This window comes from Ammodytes marinus, assembly GCF_949987685.1.
Source record: "Ammodytes marinus genome assembly, chromosome: 22".
NCBI classification, from domain to species: Eukaryota; Metazoa; Chordata; class Actinopteri; order Uranoscopiformes; family Ammodytidae; genus Ammodytes; species Ammodytes marinus.
Window position 1 is genome coordinate 23,125,576 of NC_137226.1, and position 26,165 is coordinate 23,151,740.

Here is a 26,165-nt window from a genome sequence, read left to right on the forward strand (position 1 = left end):
AAATGCAACCAACTGAAGGTGCGGGCATAATAGCCTTAGTGGTAGAGGAGAAAAAGACGCACCAACTGTCCGATAATGGTCCCCATGAAAGAAATATACGTCTGCAGAGATTTGAATGATTAGAATGTATTGGCCCTTTTAGATAGCACTACTCAAAAGGGTTTTAAAAACTAAAAATAACACATTTTGCGTTTTACTGTATGACAGTTTGCGCTTGGCACGAGTGGTCAGCCCGACCGTCAGCTGCAGAAGCCGACCCGGCAACGATCAGCTGTGAGAGCGCCCACCGTCCTGCTCCACCAGCAGATTGGAAAAACAACCCGAAACGTGCCGGTTAATGGTGGAAATAAATCGCTTGCTCAAGCGATCAATGACACATTAAAAGAGGAACTAAAATCTCAAAAGTGCGTAAAATAAATAAAGTGTTGAGCTGAATGTTGTGCCGTGTATTTTTTTTCCATAAAGAGCAGCGTATTACTTGCATAGCTTACATATTTAATACTTAGGCTAACATTTTGTATGAATGCAGCCCCCGTGCCTCAGTGTCCCCCCAGCTGCTCCAAGTCGGAGATAACTGCCCTTACGCAGTCCCATGCAGTGCTCCTAAGTGGCCGGTGTGCGCACTATTGAATCAGCGCTCCTACATATTTTTAAGTGATTAATATCTTTATTTCGGTCTGAGCAAACACTGCATTTGTATTATCTTCTAATAATTGTCCAACAAAGTCATCGGCTACCCGGCACAGCCTGCACTGCGAGTTCATGCTGTTTACAAACTTGCGTACACGAGCTGAGAGCTGGCGTGGGATTTGAGCGTATCCTACGCTCACGTCCATATTGATAAATGCCGAGGTTTGTGTGGAAATGTGCGTACACCCACTTTTCTGGTCTACGCACGGTTGATAAATGAGGGCCATTGAATGCTTATCTAACAGTTTCCTGTCAATCAATCAATCAACTCTTAATTGTAGTTTAAAACTTTAATTATAACAGCCAATTTATTAAAGATTTTTGGGTCTTAATCGGGCTCAGGCCCATAAATAAGGTTATTGGAATAGGTCGGGTGGGTTTAGACTAAACACACACATGCTCAGGCTTTTAGCAGTTGAGATGCTGCTGACCGAGCATACCACTACTGAGAAAATGGCTGATGCCACCACAGAGTAAAAAGAAGGTCTTCAGAAAAACCAGTCTCCTCAGCAGAGGAAGTATGAAATTAATTTGTATTATCAATTCAGTCGGTACCTTCGGAAGCCCACCACCAGCTCCTTAATTTGCCCTGCATTGAGGTAGTTCCACTAATCAATCAACTATGTCCTCGGTCAAATTTCTGTACTCCGATATCCCCACCTCTGATGATGCCGATGATTGTGGAGTCTGCAGAGAGACTTTTGCAGGTTGCAGTTAGCTGAGTTTTTCATGAAGTCTGCAGTTTGAAAAGGGAGTTATCCAGAAGTCTTCACTTTATGGCCCCTGTGCTGTAGACAGCCATGTTGGACTGACATTCCCATATCCTCTATGTGGTCATTAGCTACCTAGGATCCATCTTTGAGGTCGATTAAGCTTGATCCTCATATGCGTGGGCTGTATTGTATTGAACGCACAGGAAAAATTATCATGATTAATTATATTTGTATACAGTATGTAATATAAACTAATGTGTGTTTGTGTGTTTGTAGAAAATCTGTATTGCAGCTTGACATGGCCAACACTAAGAAAGCTCTAGTGGTTCCAGCCTTTGAGACGCTGCGATATCGTCTGTCTTACCCAAAGTCCAAGGCTGAGCTACTCTCTCAGCTGGACATGGGGACACTCTTCACCTTCAGGTAAACAACTGCATTATTTTTATAGCCAGCAATGTTCAAGAAATCTTCAGGTCTACATGTAAGGAATTGAATGGACTTCACGTCGGACAGTTCATGCCTCCACGTCGTCCATTTATTCCTGATGATTGACATCTAGAAGGGCCTTAACCAACTTATACAGTTACAATCAAAATTATTCAACCCCCATTGCAAATTACGTATATCGTCAAAACTTACAAACCCTCAGCTGTTTGAGATAATCGGATCAAAAAAGGACAATTCAAATAGCTCAATAACTAAAACAACAAGGGTTTCTCCAAATCCAACAAAAATGCCACTTTTAATGAATTCTGCAGTCTCAAAATTAGCACATTTTCCAATCCGGTGTTGTCTCAATCACACCAGTTTCATTATTTGCATCAAGTGTGCTTGGAATGGAAAACATCTATTACTTGGACAGTGACATTGACTGTATATTAAAAATATGGCTTATTCAAGAGAATTGGCCATACAATTAAAGCGGCTACGGGTAACATTTAAATATCTTTTGAACAGCCTCATGTTTCCTCTCATAATCACAAATGACCTTTAACAGCAAACAAGACCATCAGTGCAAAGAAATACGTTTTTATATAGTTTTTACTACTGCGTTTGGTCTGGTCGCACACCCAGTCCGATTTTCGGTTCACGCGTGCATGTTCTATGGTCACATATCCGTATTGGTCGCAGATTTCAGTGTGGCGCAGGAACGCGATTTGAGAAGCCTATCCCTCCAGGTGAGGGAAGGGGAGCGGGAGCCTTGTTTGAGACAGTTATTTGTCGTCATAATGACTGATAACGGGGCTGAACCATCAAAGAAAAAAAAGAAAATGCAAAGAAGAAAAGCTAAAAGGGAGAGTGATAGGCAGGCGGGAGGGCGTTGTGTGTAGCACTGACTGGCATTAGTTGATGCTGTGTCACTAACCACTCTCACGGAGCCGAAAAGAGTCCGGTGCCCTCACACTTTCAACACACGGACATGCACTATATTGCTTCCTGATCATTTGAATCTCGCACGCCCGGCACGAGCTAGAAAACAGCTTCACAACAGCTGGCGTCGTAAAAATACTACCGCTTTTGTCCAAAGGGGCCGCCAACATGCCATGTTACTCGTAGTGGCTTTAAGGGAAAGCATTATCCCCAAAATCAATAACACATTTCACTGAGAAAATGACTGGCGAAAGTGTGTATGGCACATGTGAGGGCTGACACTGACTGATAGCAGGAAGCTCAGATAGACAGAGAAACACATGTTGCTAAACACATTTAAACTCAGTTACTAACCTTTTTCAAATTAAACAGGGAGCTTACTCACCCTTTCAAGGGATAACCATTGCAGTTTAGCTAGAGGCTAGTTTAGCCACTTCATTTTACTACTATCATTATTGCAGCTTGTGTGTAACGAGCGCCATCCTGTGTTTTCAGAGGCTATTGCATGGCTGGATAACACTGTTGGAAATAGTTTTATAGGTAGACTAGATTTATTTTAGGCTTTATAAATCAGTTATCAACATTGTTTAATCAGCGGTGACGCATTAAAGTGGACAGAATGTTTAACTGGAACTACTTGAGGAGTTCCATCTACGTGTCCATATATCAAAGGTTAATGGACACCTATTGAATGAACTCCAGCCATTCAGAAAAGAGTATTCACAAAGACTATGATATAATCAAAATTCACTTCAGTAGCTGTGGTAGATTTTGTGTATCTATTTTTACAGTAATTTACTCAGGTCTAACTTTATCCACAGGAAAATGCCTAGACTCATTTTGACTTGAGCTTAACAGGCAACACAACGTTTAGATATGAATGACTGCTGTCTAGTCAACACACACAATTTTTTTATACAAGTCATTCAGGTTTCTGATCTTGTCAACAAAGAAATAACACAAGCTATTGCAGTCCTTATTTGTAACATCTGGAGGTGCAGTGGATACAATGTTACTAATTAAAGTGAAGTAATGATCACACAAAATAAACATAGAATAAAAGTGAGTATGGCACGAGTGAGTCCCAAGATGGCGCTGGAGATGGCTGCCATGTGTTGAGCTCCTCCTCAAGTTTTTATTGATTTATTTTTAAATGTAATTTATGACTGTGTCGGACTTGTTTGTAACATGCAAACAGCCCAAGCTATCCCTATCATAAAATATGATAGAGAACAAATAAACAAAATAAAAAGCCATTGAATTTTAAAGATGGGGTAGAGAATTTGGGTAGAAAATAGCAGTTGGGATAGTGACTTGAACAGTTGACAGTCCCATTTATTTTATTTTTTTTAAAGAATCGGAGCTTCGCTCTGGTCAAAGTGTACAGCTCATGTTAATTTTGACCAATCAGAAATCACATACGCCACCTTTGAGCCGTGAATATTTTTGCATGAAATAATGTATATGAATTTTTTGCCACTGTATTAAACCCATTGAATTTTTAGTGTGGAATATATGCATTGAAATAACGCATCTGAATTTTTTGCCTCTGAAATTAACTCTTAAAATTTAAAGCTGGGGTATATGATTTCTGATTGGTCAAAGTGAACATGAGCTGTACACTTTGACCAATCAGAGCGAGGCTCCAATTCTCTGTTCTTATTGGCTGTTGGGATTGTCCATTCACTTTGGCACGACTTTGTTGGTGTAGAGCAGTGGTTCTCAAAGTGTGGGACGCGCCCCACCGGTGGGGAATAGAGACATGACAGGTGGGGCGCAACGAACGGGAGGAATATGTGTCCGCATCCGTGGCGCATAGTTTTTAGAAATATTTTAATATAGCCTATGGTTTTTTTTACCGTTTCCCAGCATGAGTTGGAGGAGTAGAGGACAGGCCCCTGCTATTTCCCTTCTTCAATTTACACATAAAAACTAGGGCTGTCAAGCGATTAAAAAAATGTATCTAATTAATTACAGGCTCTGTGATTAATTAATCTAAATTAATCGCATACTTATATGACACTTGTATGCCTGTTTATAAACAACTGTATAGGCTACCGTTCGTTTCTCTCTCTCTCTCTCTCCATCTCTCGTAACTTCTGTCTCCTCCCCTCAGTCAGGTTTCTACATGAAATAAATTTGGGAACTACTAGCGCCGGAAAAAAAACACAAAAAAACAAGCAGGCTAAATGACGAATGTCTATCTCCCACAACAGGCAGCGCTGCACTGCCACACAGGTGCGCATAGCCTATGCCGACTCATTCAACATCGTCCTACTCATAGCCAAAAATATTGACACACACACACACACACAATCAAAGGAGGAAAAAAGACAGGCATATGCTAGGAAGAGTGAGAGGGGGCGGGTGTCCGTTTGCTGGAGACGATTGCAGCTAGCAAACAAAATTGAGACACGGAGGAAGATTGAGAGATACTGTTTTGAACCTACATTGTTAATTAGGCACCCACTAAATCAATGCACAGACACTGCGGAGAATAACATAAGACGTATTCCTATACCTTCATGCTTATTTGCCCGGAGTAGCCCATAACACATCCATAGAGCCCTCTCTGCTTCTTTCTTTACTCTTTAATCCCATGCGGCCCGTGTGCGCAAGCTACAGGTGCAGCTCCGCTATCGTCTCACCCCTTTTGCACCGGGTCAAAGGGCACTATAGAAGTGCGATTAATCTGCATTAATTTTTTTTATCGCGTTAACTTTTCTGTGATTAATTAATCGAAATGAATGCGTTAATTTGACAGCCCTAATAAAAACCTTAATAACGAGGATAGAACAGACGCCGAAATCAATGGCTCAGCAGCGGGCCAGGCGCAATCACTAATAAACGGTGTGGCGCCAGATGCGCAATGGACACACTGTGTCATTCACCGGGAAGCGCCGCTAGCCCCAAGGCAGCTCATTCTCTAACTAAACAAAGTTTTGACAGAGGCTGTGAGTGTGCTCAATTTCATGAAAACCCGACCAGTGAAAGCGCGATTGTTCTCCGCACTTTGTGAGGAGATAGGAGCTGATCACACACACACACACACCACTGATCATACAGCTGGGCTCACAATGAGGCAAGGTGTTGTAGCGTGTCTTTGAGTTCAGAGCGGAGATTCGGCTCTTTTCTTCATAGACTGCATATAAAAGTGTTGTAGGCCTACCTTCAACTGTCTCACTTTCAAACTCCTCCAGTATAGTTAAAAAAAATTAAAATAAAACTCCATCAGCTGCTGCATGCAGCTCGGAGTCCGAGTCGGCACCGTGCGCATCAACAGTCATTCAAAGTAGCGGTAATAATCACAGAACCGGACGGTGGAAAAGGTCCCGTCAGTTAAAAATAGTGATCCAGAGGGGCGCTAGAGCGCATGCGATGGAATAGACGTGTTTCACTTGCGCTCCTCTCCGATAAATCAAGTTTTACATAAAAAAAGACAATTTATTGCAAAATTCTCACTTTGAGTGCTGCTTTGTACTTTACTACCGGCAACGAAACAAAATGACCCGTAAAAAGCCGAAAACTAAAAGTGAAAGCCCATCACCCCCACCGGCTGAGGAGGGGGCTAACGGCAAGGCGTCAGAGCTAACAATGGCGGACGGTGCCCCTAGCTTGGCCGTCATTCTCAAAGCCATAGGCGACTTGAGCAAGAAGATGGACAATAGATTTCAAGCCCTGGAGGCGTCTCTTCAAATCACGCAGGCTACTCTGTCTGAGCACGGTCGGCGGATGGCTGCGGTGGAGGAGGCTAGCAGTGGTCACGCCACCCGGCTAACCCACTTAGATCAACAAGGGCTGCGGCTAGAGAATGCGAACAAGCTTCTCCAGGACAAAGTAATTGACCTCGAGGCGCGCTCTAGACGCCAAAACATAAAAGTGGTCGGGCTACCAGAAAAAGTTGAAGGTGATCGCCCCACGGAATTTTTTGCCAGCTTTATTAAAGATTTTGGACCGGATTCATCTATCCCGCTCGGCTTTGAGTCACCCAGGGCTCCGACACATCGATACTCTCCACTCCGGAGGAGGCCACGAGATTTGCCGACAACATGCAGGGCAGTTCGGTGTCACCAGTAGGGATGGGGATCGAAACCCGGTTCTATCAAGGACCCGGTTCCACTTTTTTCAAAACCCGAAAATCAATAACGTTTGGGCTTATCGATACCACTATCGAGTCTCGGCGTTTTTTTTTCTCCCGTGTGTACCTTGAGTCGCGTCACGGCATTTAAATCAAATCAAACCAATCATTGCAGCGTGTCCGCCAATATTTTTGAATTAAATTGTAAGCAAACAGGTATTAAAAGTAAAACAAGTGAAGTCTGGCAGTTTTCTTCGCTCGCGAGGATGGCTGAACGGGCGGAAAGGTCTACAGTTTGGCTTTATTTTACCAAGCTCGAAGATAAAGCGGAAGCGAAATGCAACTTATGTTGCAAAATCATTTCTTGTAAAGAGGGGAACACAACCTCAATGGCCAAGCACATCAGCATTGTGCATCAAATAAAGGCCAAATGCAGTACCTTCGACTGTCTCCGGATTGAAAAGACTCCTCCTCCTGCTGCTGCCGCCGCACCACACACGGGCCCGTCTTCATCATCCACAAAGTACCAGCGGTAAACGCACACACAGACTGTGTAGCTTGTTGTCCCGTCAGTTAAAAATAGTAATCCAATTGTGAAATCCGTGTTGTAATCGGCAGCATACAAGCTAGTTAGCTTAAAAAGTAAACAAAGTTTTCAGACGTGCTGCGTGATGATGTGTTCAGGATGGCTCAGTAAAACGACTATTAGGTTATCATGATGCGTTCAAGTGTAACGTAAAGGAATGGGAAATTGAGTTTTTGGTGAGAAACATGAGTAATACAGTTGTATAGTGCTCTCATCATCTACTGATGCCAATATTTATTAAAAATTTAATTTAATTTAAAATACAATTATTTATTTCCTAAATATTTTCCTAATCACTAACCCACTATTGAAGGCTAGACACGTTTTTGTTATGCTCACTTGTTAAGCAATAAAAGCAATACCAGTTCTGTTAAAAACATATTGTTGCGTCGTCTTTCAACCAAATAATAGAAAGGTATCGATAGTGGTATCGATAAAGACCCGGATCGATAAGGCCTATCGATAAAGGTATCGATATCAATAAATATTAACGATCCCCATCCCTAGTCACCAGTGAGCTAAAGGCGGCTAGATGGCTAATATCAGCTAGCGGGCTAACTTTGGCTAGTCAGACCAACGTTCACAACCAACCTCGACTTGGAGCCATGGTCACTTTATTGTGGGGTAAGCTAAAAGCCAGAAGACAGTATTCTTTGCCCAGCTGCACAGACTTTTTCCCGTGTTCATCTATGTTCATCCCGCCGACACTGGGTGCACTGGGCTATACGCCTTATTTTTGTGGTTTTAAATGTGCCTTGATATAATCCGGGAGCAGGTTGTTTATACGAGTTATGTTCTTGTTCACGTTTCAAAGGGAAACGTTACTATTTTTGACACTTTTATTTGTACATCGGAGGGGGGGCAGCTGAGCTTTTAGTTAGCTAGCGGTTTTACAGCGTAGCATTTAGCTGGCCTTCGGGCTGAATAGGCTAGATGGCTGGAGTAATCCCCGTTTACAGTATGTTAGGGTATTTTCCCTCGCTTTGTTTGGGAAAGTGGGGAGGGTGGGAGGGCATGTTCGAGGGCTGTATGTGTTTTTTTACTAGTGGTCTAACTGTCTTTTTGTTTGGGGCAAACTACTGTGTCACTGTGTGTGTATTATGGCGTATAACTTTGTATGATACCTGGGGGTGATGATACAAGCAGGGGGGCTACCGTGGTGAGCTGGAACGTGCGAGGCATGGGCCATCTAATTAAATGAGCTAAGGTTTTTTCACATCTTAAATCTATCTGCCGATAATGTGTTCCTCCAAGAAACTCACATTAGACCTTCAGAGCGGAACTGGCTGCGCTGCAGATGGGCAGACCAGATATTTCAATACACTTTTTCAAGCAAAGCCCGCGGTGTGGCAATTATTATTAAGAAAAACATAGATTTCAAACATATCTCTTCAGTAAGTGACCCGAATGGTCGTTTCCTTATAGCAACTGGGTACCTTTGCTCTGTTCATGTAACATTTATGGCCCAAATATTGATGAAGCTGCCTTTTTCCGTAAAACCTTTGATATGTTACCCGACCTTTTGGGCACAAATGTGATTGCTGCTGGGGACCACAATGTAATCCTTGATTGGCATATGGACAGGTCATCAAAGAAAACAAGCTACCCTTCTAACTCATCTACAGTTCTGAAAAACTTGATTTCAACTACTAATTTAGTTGACATCTGGAGAATACAGCACCCCACAGATAGAGACTACCGTACTTTCCGCACTATAAGGCGCACTGGACTATAAGTAATAGATAGTGTTATAATGTTTAATTACCATATGTAAGAATTCGTGCACAGAGGGGATTGTCGTGAAAGAGATGGCTGCTTGAGCTCCCATTTATTAACATTTCAACAAACAAGTTGCATATTTGCATAACGTATTCAAGTGTTACCATTTAGTGCAATAGCTACTAGGGATGGACACGAGTGTTTTCACTACTCGTGTGATCGCTTGCATTCCTCGAGGATCAATCGATTCCTCGTTAAACTTTTTTCTATTTTTAGAACGCAGCGCATCTGTCTGCAGAATAACGGTGCATCGCAATAAAGCCAATAACCTGCACTTAATGCTTCTTGTCAAACAGTCACAGTTGCCATATGATTGTAAGGATTTATTTTCCACAAGTTTAAAACACATTTTCCAACTGAAAGAAATTAAATAAGCGGGCCACAATTTAAACCGATCGAGTTGGTCTGCGGTGGAGAGAAAAAAAAAGAGAGAAAAAAAGCATGGGCTGTAGTTGGCTAACAATCAAAATAGACACCATTTAAAATAAGAAGGGCAGCAAATACAATAAAATTATTGTCCTACAATTTAAACACATAGATTTTAGGCTAAATAACTCACCAAAGCAGTAGAAGTAGTAGTTGTAGCTGAATGATTCTAGCAAAATCAAAAGCGTTTGTCCAATTTCAGCTGAGGAATTCCATGAGCACTTTAAAAACTTATCTGATGGGGATACACCTACAGATGAGCTCCAAGAACTTGAAAGTGACGGACATTTAATAGACAGTAGCAGGGCTGTACGCTTATTTTTTTAGGTGGTAGCACCGGTGCTAGCAAGCAAAAAAATTCAGTAGCACAAAAATAAATTTGGTAGCACACAAAGTAGGCTATGATTGAAAACTTGCATAACCTTAACCCTTGCATTTTGCTCTAATTACCTTTGAGCATGTCATCCTGGTCTCATTTGAGATTCACAATTAATATGATATCCTAGTGTGTGCAGTAATAATTGTAGAAAAATGAATAGGGGTGCACTGATTGCAATTTAGAAAAAAGAATCTAACCTGCCAATTGCAATTTTTTGCTGATTCAGAATTATTATTATAATGTCCTTCTGTTAATTAAAACCAAACTTTAAAACATTAAACATAGCCTATTAAATAAACAAGTATACATATTGGTACAATTTAGGATAAATTAAATAGGTTGTTGTGAATGTGTTGGGAGTAGCTTTTCAGTGGCTTATTTAAAACTTTGTTTAAATAGACTAGGCTACTGTTGACTGCTCTCTGCAGCTGAAGGAGTTGCCTTTCAAGCTAGAAAAAAGCGCTAACTTCCTGTTCTTACCGGCTTCAAAATAAAAGTCAACTCACGTTTGGCTAGTAACAGGCTTTTAATGTGAAGGCGCACAGGAAATGTTCTGTTTGTACACACGCTAACTTAACTGCGGTAATGTGCCGTCTCCTTCCGGTAATTGCCGTTGAAGCCGCGAAGTTTTTATACCTAGAATCGCTGCACGAACACAGATCCCGAGCACACATCTTTCACCAGCCAAAGTGAAGGGTGGACTCAATAACTTACTTGCCTAAGACTCATTTACCCGCAGTGTTAATGTAGAGCCCTCTAAGCAGTGTTGTGCATCTGTCCTCTGTGTTTCAAAGACAGCCTCTCCTCATTATCAACCTGTCGCACGAGTGCGAAAGGATTCGTATTCATCATCGCACGTGATCAATTTCAGTAGCAAATGCGATCAAAACTGTCGCACTGTACAGCCCTGGACAGTAGTGTTCTGAATGTGTCTTTCACAGAGCAAGAAATTAATGAGGCTATTCGAAAATTAAAACCAGGAAAAGCTGCAGGCATAGATACAGTGCTGAACGAATATATTAAAAGCACCTCAACTATTTTTATGCCTTTATATGTCCTCTTGTTTAATAAGATCTTGGACTCAGGTGTTATTCCCGAGGACTGGGTGCTTGGTCTAATCGTGCCCATATATAAAAAGAAAGGGGATATGGGCGACTGTGATAATAATAGAGGAATCACACTTTTGAGTTGTCTAGGTAAATTATTTACAAATGTATTGAATGAAAGGCTATGTACATTTTGTGAAGAGAATTCTATCTTGAGGGAGAACCAGGCAGGATTCAGAAAGAACTACTCGACCATTGATCATCAGTTTTTTACTAAAACAAATTATTGATTTGTACTGCTTTAAAAAGAAAAGTTTATTTTGCTGTTTCATTGATTACAGTAAGGCATTTGACACAGTCTGGAGAGATGCACTCTGGCATAAGCTCTTACAAATAGGTATTCAGGGTAAATTCCTTAATGTTGTTATCAATATGTATAAAAATATAAAATCATGTGTATATGTTAATGGCGCTAAATCTGAGTTTTTTGCAAGTTTAACAGGAGTTAGACAGGGTGAAAACTTATCACCACTGCTGTTTGCCCTCTTCATTAACGACTTAGAGGATTATCTATTACAAAAAGGTTGTGAGCCCATTACTTTCGATGATGCTGTGTTAGACAATTTTATACAACTAATGGCACTGATGTACGCTGACGATACTATTATCTTGTCTACAACTAAGAGAGGGTTACAGAAAGCTATAAATCATATGTGTGACTTCTGTGAGAAATGGAAACTAAAAGTTAATAGCGATAAAACTAAAGTTACAGTTTTTGGATTTAGGAGAGCGGATACTAGTAAACTACAGTTTGTGTGCAATGGTCAAAGTCTAGAGACTGTACATTGTTTTAGATATCTTGGTGTCATCATGAGTTACAATGGCTCATTTAAAACTGCTGTTGAGGAACTGCATAAGCAAGCATTGCGCGCAATGTTTGCTTTACTCAACACATGCAGAAAGCTTCAGCTTGCTGTAGATGTCACTCTGGACCTTTTTGACAAATTGGTTACTCCAGTTATGTTGTATGCATGTGAAGTGTGGGGGTTTGAAAAACTACATCTGTTAGAAAAACTTCATCTCAAATTTCTAAAGTACATCTTAAAAGTAAAAATGACAACCTGCAGTAATATGGTATATGGGGAACTTGGGACGGTACCCACTCTGTGTTACAGTTAAAAAAAGAATAATTGGATATTGGGGGAGACTGTTAGAAAGTAAAGACAGTAAACTTAGTAAAATCATGTACAATCAGCTACACAGCCTGCATAGCAGCAGTGTGTATGCATCACCCTGGGTAGCACAGGTGAAACAGATACTGGATGACTGCGGGTTGTCATACATCTGGATAACACAAAAGTACAACAACATTAACTGGCTGAAAAGAACTGTTGAGCGGAGGTTAAAAGATCAATTCATTCAGAAATGGCAGAGCGAGCTTACAAGCATGACTTCCTGTGACTTATACATAGAATTTAAACAAGAGTTTAAACTAGAAAAATATCTGTTGTATGAAAATCAAAAGTCCAGACAGGCCATCTGCAATTTTAGAACCAATAACACCCGCATACCTAAAGTCACAGGAAGATACAAAGGGCTGGAAAGAAATCAAAGAATATGCAACCTTTGTGATTCTAATTGTGTTGGAGATGAATACCATGTACTTTTTGAGTGTAAAAATGTGGATGTAATGTATTTTAGAAAAAAGTACCTGCCAAATTATTATGTTTATTTTCCATCCATGACCAAATTGATTTCGCTTTTGAGGGCAAGTAGGCCAGGGGTTATTGTTAAAACAGGTGCCTTTTTGAGAAATGTTTTGCCATTGTTTAAGTGATGTTTTTGTTTTGTTTTGTTTTTCCTTGCCGTGCACCATTGTTTTGTTTTGTAATGATTCCAGTTGAATTGTGTGCTCCATGCCATGTGCTATGGCCGTGAGCCGTAATAAATAAATGAAATGAAAATGTATATCCAACCGCGTAATGCTCACTCCGTGTCCGTGACTAATTACCGCGACTAATTCCTCGTTAACGGAACGTTACACCGGTCGGCTATTGAATCTCAATCCTATATTCCATAATAAGGCTTCTTAACTGTCGTTTGCTCGAATGTGCCCGAAGTCAGCTTGGCTTCTTTACGTGACTTTCCAAGTTTTCCAGCACCGCATTCAGCTCCGCGGTGCTGTGGAGACCACACACTGGCTGCGCTGCACGGAGGTGGCAGTTATTTGCGGTTGCTGTTTGACACAACGCTTAGTTTATTTAACTTGGATCAAAATATTTAATTTTGTTAAACTTTATTTTATCCGTTTTGTGCCGTTTTGTACCCGTATATAACATTTTAAAATAGGGGCGGCCCGCCGGCCGGCCTAAGGGCTACAAACACAAAAAAAAAAAAAAAACGATTTTCCTCATCCACCAATCGAGATCATTTGAAACGAGGAGTACTCGAGTACTCGATTACTAATGCCCATCCCTAGTAGCTACAGAACATATACTGTGCTGTGTAATAACAGGGTCGAAAAACGGGGAAAAAGCGGCTTATAGTCCGAAAAGTACGGTACTCCTTTTTTTCCAAAATGCACAATTCGTATTCTCATATTGATTATTTTTTATTAGACTCAAGACTCATACCCAATGTAATAGACACCAAATATCACAACATCCTGATCTCGGATCATGCCCCAGCGGCTATTATTCTTGACTTTAAGAGATCCAAACAGCGAGCTAATTGCCGGCTACGTCCTTCTGCTCAACGACAGAAATTTTTGTAAATACATGTCGGGAAAAATCACTGAATATTTAGAGACCAACGATACCTCGGATGTCTCTGACTCCACCTTGCGGGAAACTTTTAAAGTGGTCATGAGAGGTTATCTCATTTCATATGAAAAGGTCTTTAAAGAAATGTAGAGAAAGACGTTTAAAGGATATTGACTTGGAGCTCACCTCGTTGGAGACATTATACAGAAACACAAATAACCCCCAAACTCTGCAAAATATTCTTAGTCTTAAATACGAGTATAACACTATTTTAACGAGTCAAGTGAGTGATCAGCTTCTCAGACTTAAGCAACATTATTTTGAATTAGGGGATAAACCACATACCTTGCTGGCCTGCCAGCTCAGAGGGCAACAAGCCAGCAGATCCATACATACAATACAATCTAGCAGAGGTGTGGCTTTAACTGACCCGAAACAGATAAATAAACGCTTTAAGGAGTATTACCAGGAGCTTTATAAATCCAAAGCTAACGGTGATATCGACGCATGGTTAAAAAAGCTAAACATACCAAAACTAGACAGCGCCTCCTGCGAGGCCTTAACCTCTGAACTGTCCCCTGCAGAAATCACGGACGCTATCAAATCACTGCATTACAGCAAGAGCCCTGGGCCAGATGGCTTCGTAGTTGAATTTTATAAGAAGTTTGCTGACCAAGTAACCCCGATCTTGCATAGAATGTTCTCCCACTCAACCGAAGCGAATAGGCTCCCACCAACACTGTATAACGCAAACATTTCTCTCTTGTTAAAACAAGACAGGGATGAAACTAACCCGTCCTCATATCGACCAAATTGAAAAACTGAATTCGGAACGAATACAATTATTCTATTTCAAATCAACTCTATGAATAAAATAATTACATTTTTTAGATCAGGATTATTGTGCATTAATATCACACTAATGCAGGTATCTGAAGGCCTTCACACGGGGACACCAAATGTTGGGAATTCATAAGGGGTAGATTTGGTCAAAGTCAAGAATATTATTAATTTCAAGGAAATTATAATATTAAGAAAAATTGTTAATTAATTATCAATTTAATAGATTAGCTAATCAAAGCGGAGCACCAGCCTTTTAAAAAGGGAACTCTGTACCAAATCAGAAAAACAGTCTCAATGTTAAAGGGATTTACCTTGAAAATTTCAAAGCTGGTTACAGTGTACATTTAAGGTAATAAAGGAGTGAATATTCGAGCATGGACCTTATTTACCAGCAATTAGTGAAATACAAGACACAAATATCACAGACACTGCTTCTTAAAATTAAAATGTAAGGGTTTATTCACTTTGGCAAGTTGATTAAAACGATACACATAAGTCAATAACCATTAACTAATCTAATTTAAGAAAGCAAACAAAGCACAAGCAATAACAAGAACAGTTTAGATTCTAAAACCCATGTATATATATATATAGATTTATTTTTTATATATTTATTTTTATGCTTTATTGATAGTGTAGAGACAGAGTTGAAATGGGGCAGAGAGGGGAGTGACATGCAGAGAACGACCATGGGCTGGAATCGAACCCGGGTCAGCTGCTGGCCGAGGCCCATGGGGGGACGCCCTACCAACTGTGCTAAAGGCACCCCCAAACCCATGTATTTCTATGTAGTGTGTGTGTCACAGGAACGTCACTCTAGAATTTAGATGGAGAACTACAAAAATGGCGGAGGTGAGAGTTCGACGTCACGCAAACGTTTGAGGTGGCTATTACGCCACGAGGTAGATAAGTTGCATTGAGCAATTTGGTGGGTAACTTCTGAAAGGTAACGTTAACTAGTAGGGGAAGTAGCATGCAAAGCATGTAGTATGTAACCTACTGATTCAATCAAACACATAAGAATTATAAAGGATGATGCGGGGGAACTTTAGTTTTGTCTTCACGCGATCTTAACTTTAAAATTACAGAAACTCAACTCTCATGTATTCATTAAGAATACTTGAGGGGAAAATCACGAGTGTAAGTGTGTGTGTGTGTGTGTCATGTGAGTAGTTAGAAATGAGAAAGAGAGAGAAAACAAAACACTAGCCGCAGCTCCAGTGCGCAGTGAACCCATTCCTCAAATCACACAGTGGTCACAGATGCGCATTTGCGTACACTGAGTTGAATTGATAAAGAGGAAACAATTCACCGGCTTTAAGAGTGACAGCATCAAAAACACATCAATGCATTCCCGGTTAACGGGAGAAAAACACTGAGCGGAAAACACTTATGTAAAACATAAGTGAGTCACAATTACTTTAAATCAGGAAATAATGAGCTTGTCAACTCACGTTTACGTCAAATTAATGAACAACATAAAATAACTATCTTAGCCCAGACAATAGCCTTACGTGAATCGCTTAGTCCAGCGATGATTTGTTGAAGGCAGCTGGAGAAGTTGAAGATAGGAGGAGGCCGCTTACCGGGCTTGTGCTCTAATGGAGCGCGTCTTGTGGAAGACAGTGGTGTGGAAGCAGCTCAGCTGATAAGGGTAGCAGGCATCCCTATGTCAAGGGAAGGCAAGCAGGGGGTCAGCGGCTCTTCTTGGCGGTCCAATAGGCATCAGGGGAGCGTAGGCAAGGAGGAGAGAGGGGAGCGGGAACCTCGGCCCATCTTGGTAGGAGTGGAAGCGGAGAACTCCACTCTGCGTCGGGCCTTGCGCTCTGCTGACGCTCAGCGTAACGGAACCACTCAGCTGGTAAGGCAGCGGGACAACGGCTCTCCACAGCAGGTCCGCGGGCTGGATCCGGTCCGTGTAACAGGCAGTGCAGGCATCTTGACAAAGGAATCCTGCGCCTTTGCGCATGCTTTGCGCGTGCAGGGGTCCTGTTTTGAGGAGATGTTGAGGTGGCTGCTTCCGCTCTGGTGAAGAGGTTTCTGTAGGAAAACTCTCTAAAATCCGGGAAAACAGAGGAGGATGTTTCAAGCAGTCCATGAACTCGTCCAGCGAGTATAAAGACTGGGACTTGGGGTTGCTTTTTCCTTAGCCTCAGGTTAAAGCATTTAGTAAGATAAGATAAGATAAGATAAGATATACTTTATTCATCCCAGCAGGGAAATTCAGATGCTACAGCAGCCAGCATACACAGAACACAACACAGCACATATAGGCCTATCCCCACCCAAACATGAGCATACATACATAGCCAAGATGAGAAAGTGGTATGGATAGTCTCTGTGCATAAGTGCATAAGTAGCTGTTACTCGTATATAACAGTACACAAATACTAGCTCTGCCAGTGCATATGATATGATAAAAAACAAAAATTATGCTAAAAGAAAAAGCAATCAAGTGTGCAATTATACATGTGCAAAATATGCAGCGCAGGCTAAAGTTTAAAAGTTCAAATGTCCTCTGTCCTTACTGAAAGGGGAGTCATTATAAAGTGCAATTGCAGTAGGTAAAAAAGTGCTTTTGTATCTGTTATTTTTGCAGCTTAGCCGCCGTAGCCTCCCACTAAAAACACTCCTCTGTTTACACACAAGACTGTGTAAGGGATGCGATCGACCTACAGTGGCTTTTCTGCTGTGGCAGTTGTAGTGAGGAGAGTTTGCCAAGTGCGCCGTGCTTTTACGCACCAACACTGCTTCCGTAATGTTCAGATTTTATAGATTGCATCAAAGCCCTTAGGACAATAAGAATGAGATCGCTTTTTTTAACCGATGTCCATGCTTAGGTGGTGATTATATTAACTGTGTCGGCTGTGTCACTTTGCAGTTAGTCGGCAGTGAGATTGGGGATTGGGGTATCCAGGCTCGGGACATGCAATCGGATCGCGGAGCCTGTCACCCGTCTGTCCCCTCGACACCCGTTAACGTGCAGGAATACCCTGTGATCATTCAGTCTTAAACCACAGTGTGTCTGCAAGGCGGCTCACACTGGCACGGTCTCACTGTGAACGACACCAACACAGCGTTTCACCGGGTGACGCGCTGCTTCGCTCAGACATTGAGTGTAGGCTCTGAGGGGGGCAAGGGTGGGCCAAAAAGCAGGCGCAGAGATCTTACAAAGGCAAAAAATTCTGCTCGCGCACTTAGCGCGCGCTCGCATCTTCGGTGTCTCTGCCCTAATCTAACTGTCTAGTAGGCTCAGGCGCAAAGAGTCTCTTTCTCTTGCGCAGCGCCAGAGAGCTTTTATAGAATTGTATTTCACTCTCTCTCTCTCTTTCTCTCTCTAGGCTGCGCGCTGCATTATAATGTGTGTGATTGTGGATTGCATGGTGTGCTAGTGCGTGTATTTGCGTGTTGGTAGGGGTCCATGGCAGGTTTGTGTCCAGGGCCCGTGTTCATGTTAATCCGTCCTTGAACACAATACTAGATCGACAAAGCTTTTGTACGACCTAAAGTCTCTAGTTTTTGTGACAAACCTAGAATGGCTGTTTCTGGGTTGGGATGGAGGATGTGGCCGTAGAAATCTGAATAACAACAAAACACGCTTGACCAGAAATTCTGGAGTCTGGGACAGAACCAAAACATATGAGCCAGGGATCTATCAGAGTGCTTGCACCTAATAAAAAAGGGGGGAGGAGGAGGGATAAAATGAATGTAATTTGACCAGTGTTGGGCAAGTTACTTCAAAAGCGTAATGCGGTATTTATTACTTAATACTGGCATTTCAAAGTAGTTAGTTACATTACAATATTACTGTCTTTGAATTGTAAGGCATTACACTACTTTTACATTACTTTCACCAAAATAACATGAAATATGGATTTGGTGTTCTCAATAGATCTTCTTGTGTTCAATGCAGCTCATTACACAGCAGGAGGTGACATGGTATGGCATAATGACTGAGCTAGGCTTAAGGCTAACACAAGTAGGCCTATGCTATATAATATAATGGTCACATTCATGGCTCATGGTGCAATACATTTTATAATAGAAATACTGTATCTTTAGGTATTTATTTAGCCTATATTAATATCAATAGAGCTAGAGCCTACTACTGTAGATGGAAAAAGTAAATTGAGCCTCAAAGATTTGTTTCTTGCGTTCTGGCGACTTAAAAGCACAAACAAGTTGTTCACATCATCATCAACTTTTGCCTTTTTTAGTTGTTCCAAAGAATCTGCCTTATCATCTTGCCATCTAATCTAAATGATAACAGCCCATTATGTTTGTTTATCGTCTCTCTTGCGTGACATTTTATAATAACAATAGTAGCCTAAATATATATCTCCTTTGCTAATTCAAAGCATCCACTCATTATGTTGGGAGTCGACGTGTGTGTCAGAGGCATGAATCGACAAAGCGATCAACTCTTATTGTGACTTTTTTGCTGCAGCACTTTTAGTGCTGAGGAGAGCTTGCCAACTGCGCTGTCCTTTACGCACCATCATTGCCGCCGTTATGTTAAGATTTCATAATTTGCATCAAAGCAAACCCTTTAGGCGCCGGGTTTTATTTAAAAAAATACTAGATTTTGACACTTAAATTTCAGAAGGCTCTGGATTGAAAGTGGTTTGAGATAGAGACAAAGTGTAAATGAGACAAATATTGAGAATGACCTAAAGTTTATCTGGGGAGTAAATTTTCCCATCTAATTAGCATATTATGACGTCATATGGTGGCGGCCAGGCTATTATGTAATTTCCATGAAATACCTGATATTTTGAAAGAGAGTTGAACTTATTTTTTATTATTAGTCTTTATTGAACATGGTTTAAAAAATAATAATTAAAATAATAATACAAACATAAATAAAACAATTGAGCAATAAAAAAGGAGAATAATAAATAAAAAAAAAAAAACAAATGGGATCCTAAACAACAAATACATAACTCAAATAATATAGTTCATGTTCAATAGGGATAGGAAGAAGTTAAAAAAAACTTTTCTGGTCCTACCCCCTCTTACTTTTTATAATTGTTTACAAAATAAAGTAAAATAAAAAAATAAAAAATGAATCTTCAGTAAGTATAAAATAAAAATAAAATAAAGGAACAGATGAACAAAAACCATGAAATTGAAAACAGCAAAACAGAAATTCACTGCTCCAGCTCATAACAATTCAGTGTTTTGATTCTGAAAAGCTTTTTTAGTTTTGCTATTGTTGTACAGTTTTTCAGCTCATCATTGCAGTTGTTCCACAGACTTACAGCCTTTGTGGTTATACAGTGCAGTTTTGTATTGGTCCTTATAGATGGTTTGTTAAATATACAGGTTCCTCTTAAATTGTATTTGCTCTCTCTCAGTTGGAACAACTCCTGGATGCCACGAGGCAATTGGTGATTATTTGCTTTAAACATTATTTGAATAGTTTTATAGTCGATCAAATCTCGAAATTTAAGAGTTTTTAGTTCAACAAATAATGGATTTGTTGGTTCTCTGTAAGCGGTTTTATGTATAATTCGTATAGCTCTTTTTTGAAGGATGAAGATCGGATGTATGTTTGTTTTGTATGTGTTCCCCCATATCTCCACACAGTAGGTCATGTAAGGAAGTATGAAGGAGCAGTACAATGTATACAGGGAGGTTTTATTTAGTAGGTATTTGGTTTTATTCAGTATTGCTATTGATTTAGATATTTTAGCTTTAATATAATTTATGTGAGGTTTCCAACTTAATTTGTTGTCAATTAATACTCCCAGAAACTTTATTTCAGATACTCTTTCTAGTTCTATGCCATTTATCATGAGTTTCTTTTCTGTGTTGGTTGATCTATTCCCAAAAATTATAAATTTAATGTGAGTTTATTTTCATCAAACCAGATCTTCAACCTGTTTAATTCCTTTTCCATAGTATCCAGAAGCTGTTCCAAGTTATCTCCACAGCAGAGTAAATTTGTGTCATCAGCAAAAAGAACAGTGTAGACAGTTTTTGATACTTCACATATATTATTGATGTACAGATTGAATAATAATGGCCCTAACACTGAGCCCTGGGGCACCCCACATGTAACCTGTTGCAATTGTGATTCATGATTTTGAATTTCGACATATTGTTTCCTGTTCTGTAGGTAGCTGGATAACCATGCCAGTGCAATGCCTCTAATGCCATATCTTTGTAGTTTTTTTATTAACAGCTCATGATCAACAGTGTCGAATGCTTTTTTTAAATCCAGAAATATCCCCACAGCATATTCTTTATTTTCTATTGCCTTGGTGATTTTGTCTACAAATTCTATGATTGCAAATGAAGTAGTTCTCTTTGCTCTAAAACCATATTGTTGTTCATACAGTATGTTATGTTTGGTGATGAATTAATTAATTCTTGTATAGAATATTTTTTCCAGTATTTTGGAGAACTGGGGAAGCAATGAAATCGGTCTGTAGTTTGAGAGTATATGTTTGTCTCCAGTTTTATGTAATGGTATGACTTTAGCTGTTTTCATATTGTTTGGAAATACACCAGTTTGAAGAGACTGATTGCAAATGTGGGTTAGAGGCCTTGCTATACATTCAATTACATTTTTGACGGTGCACATATCAATATCATGACAGTCTGTGGACTTTTTGCTCTTAAGTTTTTTAACAGTGTCAATAATTTCTTTTTCCTCAGTCCCTCTTAGAAACATTGTTTCATCAACATATATGTCTTTACTTTCTACACCATCACTAATACCAGTCTTTGGAATTTCCCCGGCCAAACCAGGACCAACCCCAACAAAGAATGTATTAAATTCTTCTGCAGCTGAAGCCCCTCCATCCATTTGTAATGATGTCCACTTTGTTGTAAGCCAACAGTTGTAAACTAGAACTAGAACTACACCACAAAACTCATATAAACAGTAGGCGTTTATGATTTTTTTTACCCACCACCATTTTTATTTCATTTTTTCTTCTATTCTTCATTATTATTATTATTATCATCATTATTATCATTATAATATGATAATATTAATATATATATAATGCTGCGTCGCATGGCTGCACCACTGCTGCGCATGGACGCACCGTGACCGGGGCCGTAGAAAGAGTGAACACCAACTCCCTACTCGTCAACTTTTTGCTTGCCATATCTCTAAATAACTCCTAAATCCCGCTTCAGCATAAATAGCTTTGTGGCACACTATCTCCGATTTCGCACCTAACAACAGCGCGATTCATTTGCAGCCTGGACGCGGAGGTGTGTCACCTCTCTGCTCTGACAGCAGGCAGGGACTCGCTCCGAGGGGCTGCTCCGAGACTGACCGCCTCCGAGTGCTCTTAGACGGGGAGGGGCTTGCGGCAGCATCCACTGCTCGTTGAGCACAGATTGATACGTGCTTTCACGTCAGAGTCTCCAAACACCACAAAAGTTTTCAATAACTTGGGCAGTGAGACGGAAGCCAGTAGGCTAGCGCATCTTTGGAATCAATTGTAGCAGCAAATCGAGTTTTCTTCTCCTCTAGCAGTAACATTAGCGTGGGTTTTTTTCTCCTCTGCGAATCTTGCGGTGCCAATTTGTATAAAAACAACAAACCAGTCAATTTCGGGTTTAAAATGCATTGTAACGCGCGTTTCTGAGCTATGTACCGCGTTACATATTACCATTTTTTTTGCTGTAATGCCTTACATTACCGCGTTACAGCAAAACGTAATGCATTACAGTAATGCATTACTTCCTGTAACGCCTTACTCCCAACACTGAATTTGACACGTGAATAGTGGAGCAGATGTACAACCTTATATATTGAATTAATTGGTGCCTTGAGTTGATCGAGTAAGAGTGTATGCTGCGAAGACACTTTGCCCAAGCATCTTCTGAAATTTCTACTATTTCGCTCTCAAAGGACTCCCTCAGATGCTGCGTGGACGGGGCAAATGAGCAAATGAAGAGAACACATTATCAGTGTACAAGTCCTTAATAGTAACAAGACCTCTACTTTTCCAGACTGAGAAAACAGTAGGGGAGTGTGGATTAACTTGAGCCAGTGGGGAAGTAGTGCCACCCCTTGTTTCTAGAAAATGATAGAAGAAATTGGAAATGTGACCACATATTTGAGAAGAGCCATCCATTTGGCTCATCCTGTAAAGAAGGGAGACACATGGAATAAGATATAAGCTCAAAATACAGTTTTTTGTCTTTCAAAGTAAAATATCCATGATCAAGGTTTTCTGATTATTGTGTCCGAACAATTATAGACACGTTTGAAAACATTTGACATGTGTTTTAGTGCTTTAGTATGCTACACTTTGAGTCTATACAGTAAGCACGATGTCAGCCCTTATTTGCTGCATCATGCTAATTATACAAAATTCTGGGGTTGGGGTAAATATTGACTCTTTAAGCCTTCTCAGCAATAGACGGTCGTGGCCTGTCAAACATTGCATTTTTACGCTATGGTTCGTGGTTTCGTATTTGTGGTGCCCCCTATGAGTTCATCTCAAAAAGCTTTGGGAGACATGCTACCACACTTGTTCTGCACATATCCAGAAAGTTCTATGATGATTGGACCTATTCAATGAGTTATGGCAAATTAGCTGCTATGCCCCACCCCTGTGTAAACGTTTTGGTCAATGGTGGCCTCTCAAACTTTCGGGGCTGAATAACAGCGCCACCTTGTGGAAAATCAACAAAAAAAAGAATAATAACACACCCCATGGAGTGGGGATGCACGTTCATGAAATTTGTTTCGTTTATAAGTGTAACGTGCGGGCTGAATTGAAGTTAGAAAAAAGGGAAGGAAGAAGAAGAAGAAAAAGTATGGTGGATAAAAATAAGTTTCAGGCCCTCAATTCATTGAGATGATAATAATAATACATTGTATTTATATAGTGCTTTTCTAGAAACAACAAAATCACAAATCATGTTCTTTCAGAAAGACTGGATAAACTGTACAAGCATAGTTTACACTTGCTTAAAAGATTTTCTATTCTGTCCTGCAAGGTACCATGTGTGGACTAAAGGACATGCACCAACTAATTTTGCCAAATGGCGAACAGCTACTACACCCTACAGGGTGCAATGGGAAGCCGACTTTGAGCCCTATGTCATGGTGAGGAGGAACAGTCCTGAGTACGACCGCCGCTTTGTTGGCTTCGGATGGAACAAGGTGGCTCACATCATGGAGCTGGATGCACAGGTAACTTACTCCCACCTCAACTTTCCATCCATCTGTCTTAACTTTCAATTTAATGTCCACAAACTACTTCTTCTTCATACTTGATGGTGTCTGGAGATCTATCTATCTATCTATCTATCTATCTATCTATCTATCTATCTATCTATCTATCCTGGCTCAGAATGCCTGTTTATAATAAAAAAGAACACAATAGCTAGATCCCAATCCAGAGGTCTATGAAGGCTATAGCCTGTGAAGGCCGATTCGAAGGCCGAACCAGGGCCGAACGAACGTTGTTAAACGAGGCGGTCTACGCAGGTCTTCGTTTACGAGCATTTCCGGTTTGTGTAACAAGCCGTTACCTTGCGTGACGACTCGCCGCTCCTGTGCTGCCTAGCAGCCCTGATTGCTGCCAACGGAGACAGCCTTGTAGACGGAGGAAAAAAGAAAAAGAAGTTGCCTACCAGACGAAAAGAAAAAAAAGTACAAGAAAAAAAGAAAGGAAGATAAAAGTTAAGAAGATGAGCAACACGTTGCTGTTTTGTTATTTTTTATTTTATTTTATGCCATCTCTGAAAAAAAAACGCAATGAATCTTGGGATATGTTGGGCCGCGAAGGATCCATCTGTTGCAGCCTTCAAAACCGTGAAACGAAGGCTGCATTTCTCGGCTGCATATGAAGGAGCCTTGCAAATAGTTGCAAATGGAACAAGCCTTTGCGCGCCGCTATGACGCAACCGGTCTTCAAATGCAGCCTTCGTAGGCTGCAACCCCTGAATCGAGATCCAGCTTACGTCTTAATATTGTGTCATCTCATCGTCAACTGCTTATTCCGGGTTTGCTCCCGGGGGCAGCAGCTCCAGCAGAGGTCCCCAAACTTTCCTTTCCCGGGCCAAATTAACAGGCAGCCAGGGGGCATCATTGCCAGATGCGCGAACCACCTCAACTGGCTCCTTTCAAAGCAGAAGAGTAGCGGCTATGCCTCGAGTTCTTCACGATTGACTGATCTACCATATCTCTAAGAGAGCCGCCAGCCACCCTCCTGAGACACTTTCAGACACTTGTACCAGCGAGTTTTTAAAGTAATCGCGGATTACATGTAAAAATCACAAGAATTAACAGTAGGGGAGAACAAGGTAATGTGAGACAATGGGTAATGTAATGTACACTCCCTGTATCTAGGCAACGGAACACATTTTTGGTCATTTGAGCATTATGTTTTTAAGCCCCTCCCATTTCCCCTTCGCCTTGAACTTACGGTGCTGTTGTAAGCATGTTTTTTTGCATTTAAAAGTAGATGTTCTTGCTGTTAACTTAATCAACTGTACTTCTATCATACATGTTGATGAATTACCAATATAACTGAAGATTAGCCTGAATTGCTAAGAGAGGTAGTTTTTTCTCAAATTGTGGTGGTGGGGTAAAGTCAGACAGTGTATGTGCTCTCTTTTAATGAATCCATTATATCTAAGGTAGCAAGGAGACTAGTTTGAATAAGACAAAAGACAACACGGGCCGGGGAGGTGGGGATTGAATGGTTGAAGGGGTGTCAGCAAGGGCTTGGTTTGGCAGGTATGTATTTGGGGGCCCAGGAAAGTGACCTTTAACATCAATGGACTCAAAGCAATATGTCTTTATTCAATGAATGATCCCAATAAAACAAATGCAGAAAAATATAAATCAAAGAGTCAAGAGATGGAAAATGACTAGTGTGTTCTGAGTCCCATGCTGTTCTAGCTGGTTCTGATTGTCCTTTGCTCTGATACCCAGACACTAGTATGCTCTAAGTGTCCTGTGTTCTTACCCCCAGACTGTATTTAATCTAACTGGTTCTATCTGTCATCAGGGTTTATCCTGCATAGAGACATTTTTGGCGCCCCCCAAAGAGGATTTACCGAGTGCCAAAGGAAAATCACCAGCGCCAAAATGATACATTTTGAGAATAAACATAGCCATTTAAAACCTCTCCAAATTCAGCCCAATTTAAGTCATCCTTCTTGAGGGGCTGGGCAATAACGTCAATTTTGCTTACTATTACGGCTTCCCTCAATCATGAAAATAATTTTTCCGCACGCTGGGGAATGCAGGCTTGTAAATGCAGCGAACCCTTCTGCTGTGCGCTCCGCTCGGCCCCTCCCTCACCTGATAGTTTAGCTTTCGGAGAAGGAGGGAGATGTTGCGCATTGCCGGGTGTTTTAAAAAACTTTGGAGGACGGCAGTAAGTCAGCCTTTGGTCGAGAGGAAAGGTAAAACTAATTGTGTTGTCTGAAAACACTTCAGACTCACAACAGACTAAAATAATGTGCAAGATATGTCACATGCGGACACGCGAGTCAGGTGACAT

General features: G+C 40.8%; 1 protein-coding gene across 1 annotated transcript in view; it reads left to right on the forward strand.

Moving 5' to 3' along the window:
* large1 (LARGE xylosyl- and glucuronyltransferase 1) overlaps nucleotides 1-26,165 on the forward strand; it is a 209,806-nt gene that overhangs the window by 177,193 nt on the left and 6,448 nt on the right. Inside the window, exons 13-14 of the mRNA XM_080050759.1 lie at nucleotides 1,680-1,826; nucleotides 23,647-23,842. Coding sequence (XP_079906885.1) covers nucleotides 1,680-1,826; nucleotides 23,647-23,842 — 343 coding nt within the window. The remainder of the gene's footprint in view (nucleotides 1-1,679; nucleotides 1,827-23,646; nucleotides 23,843-26,165) is intronic.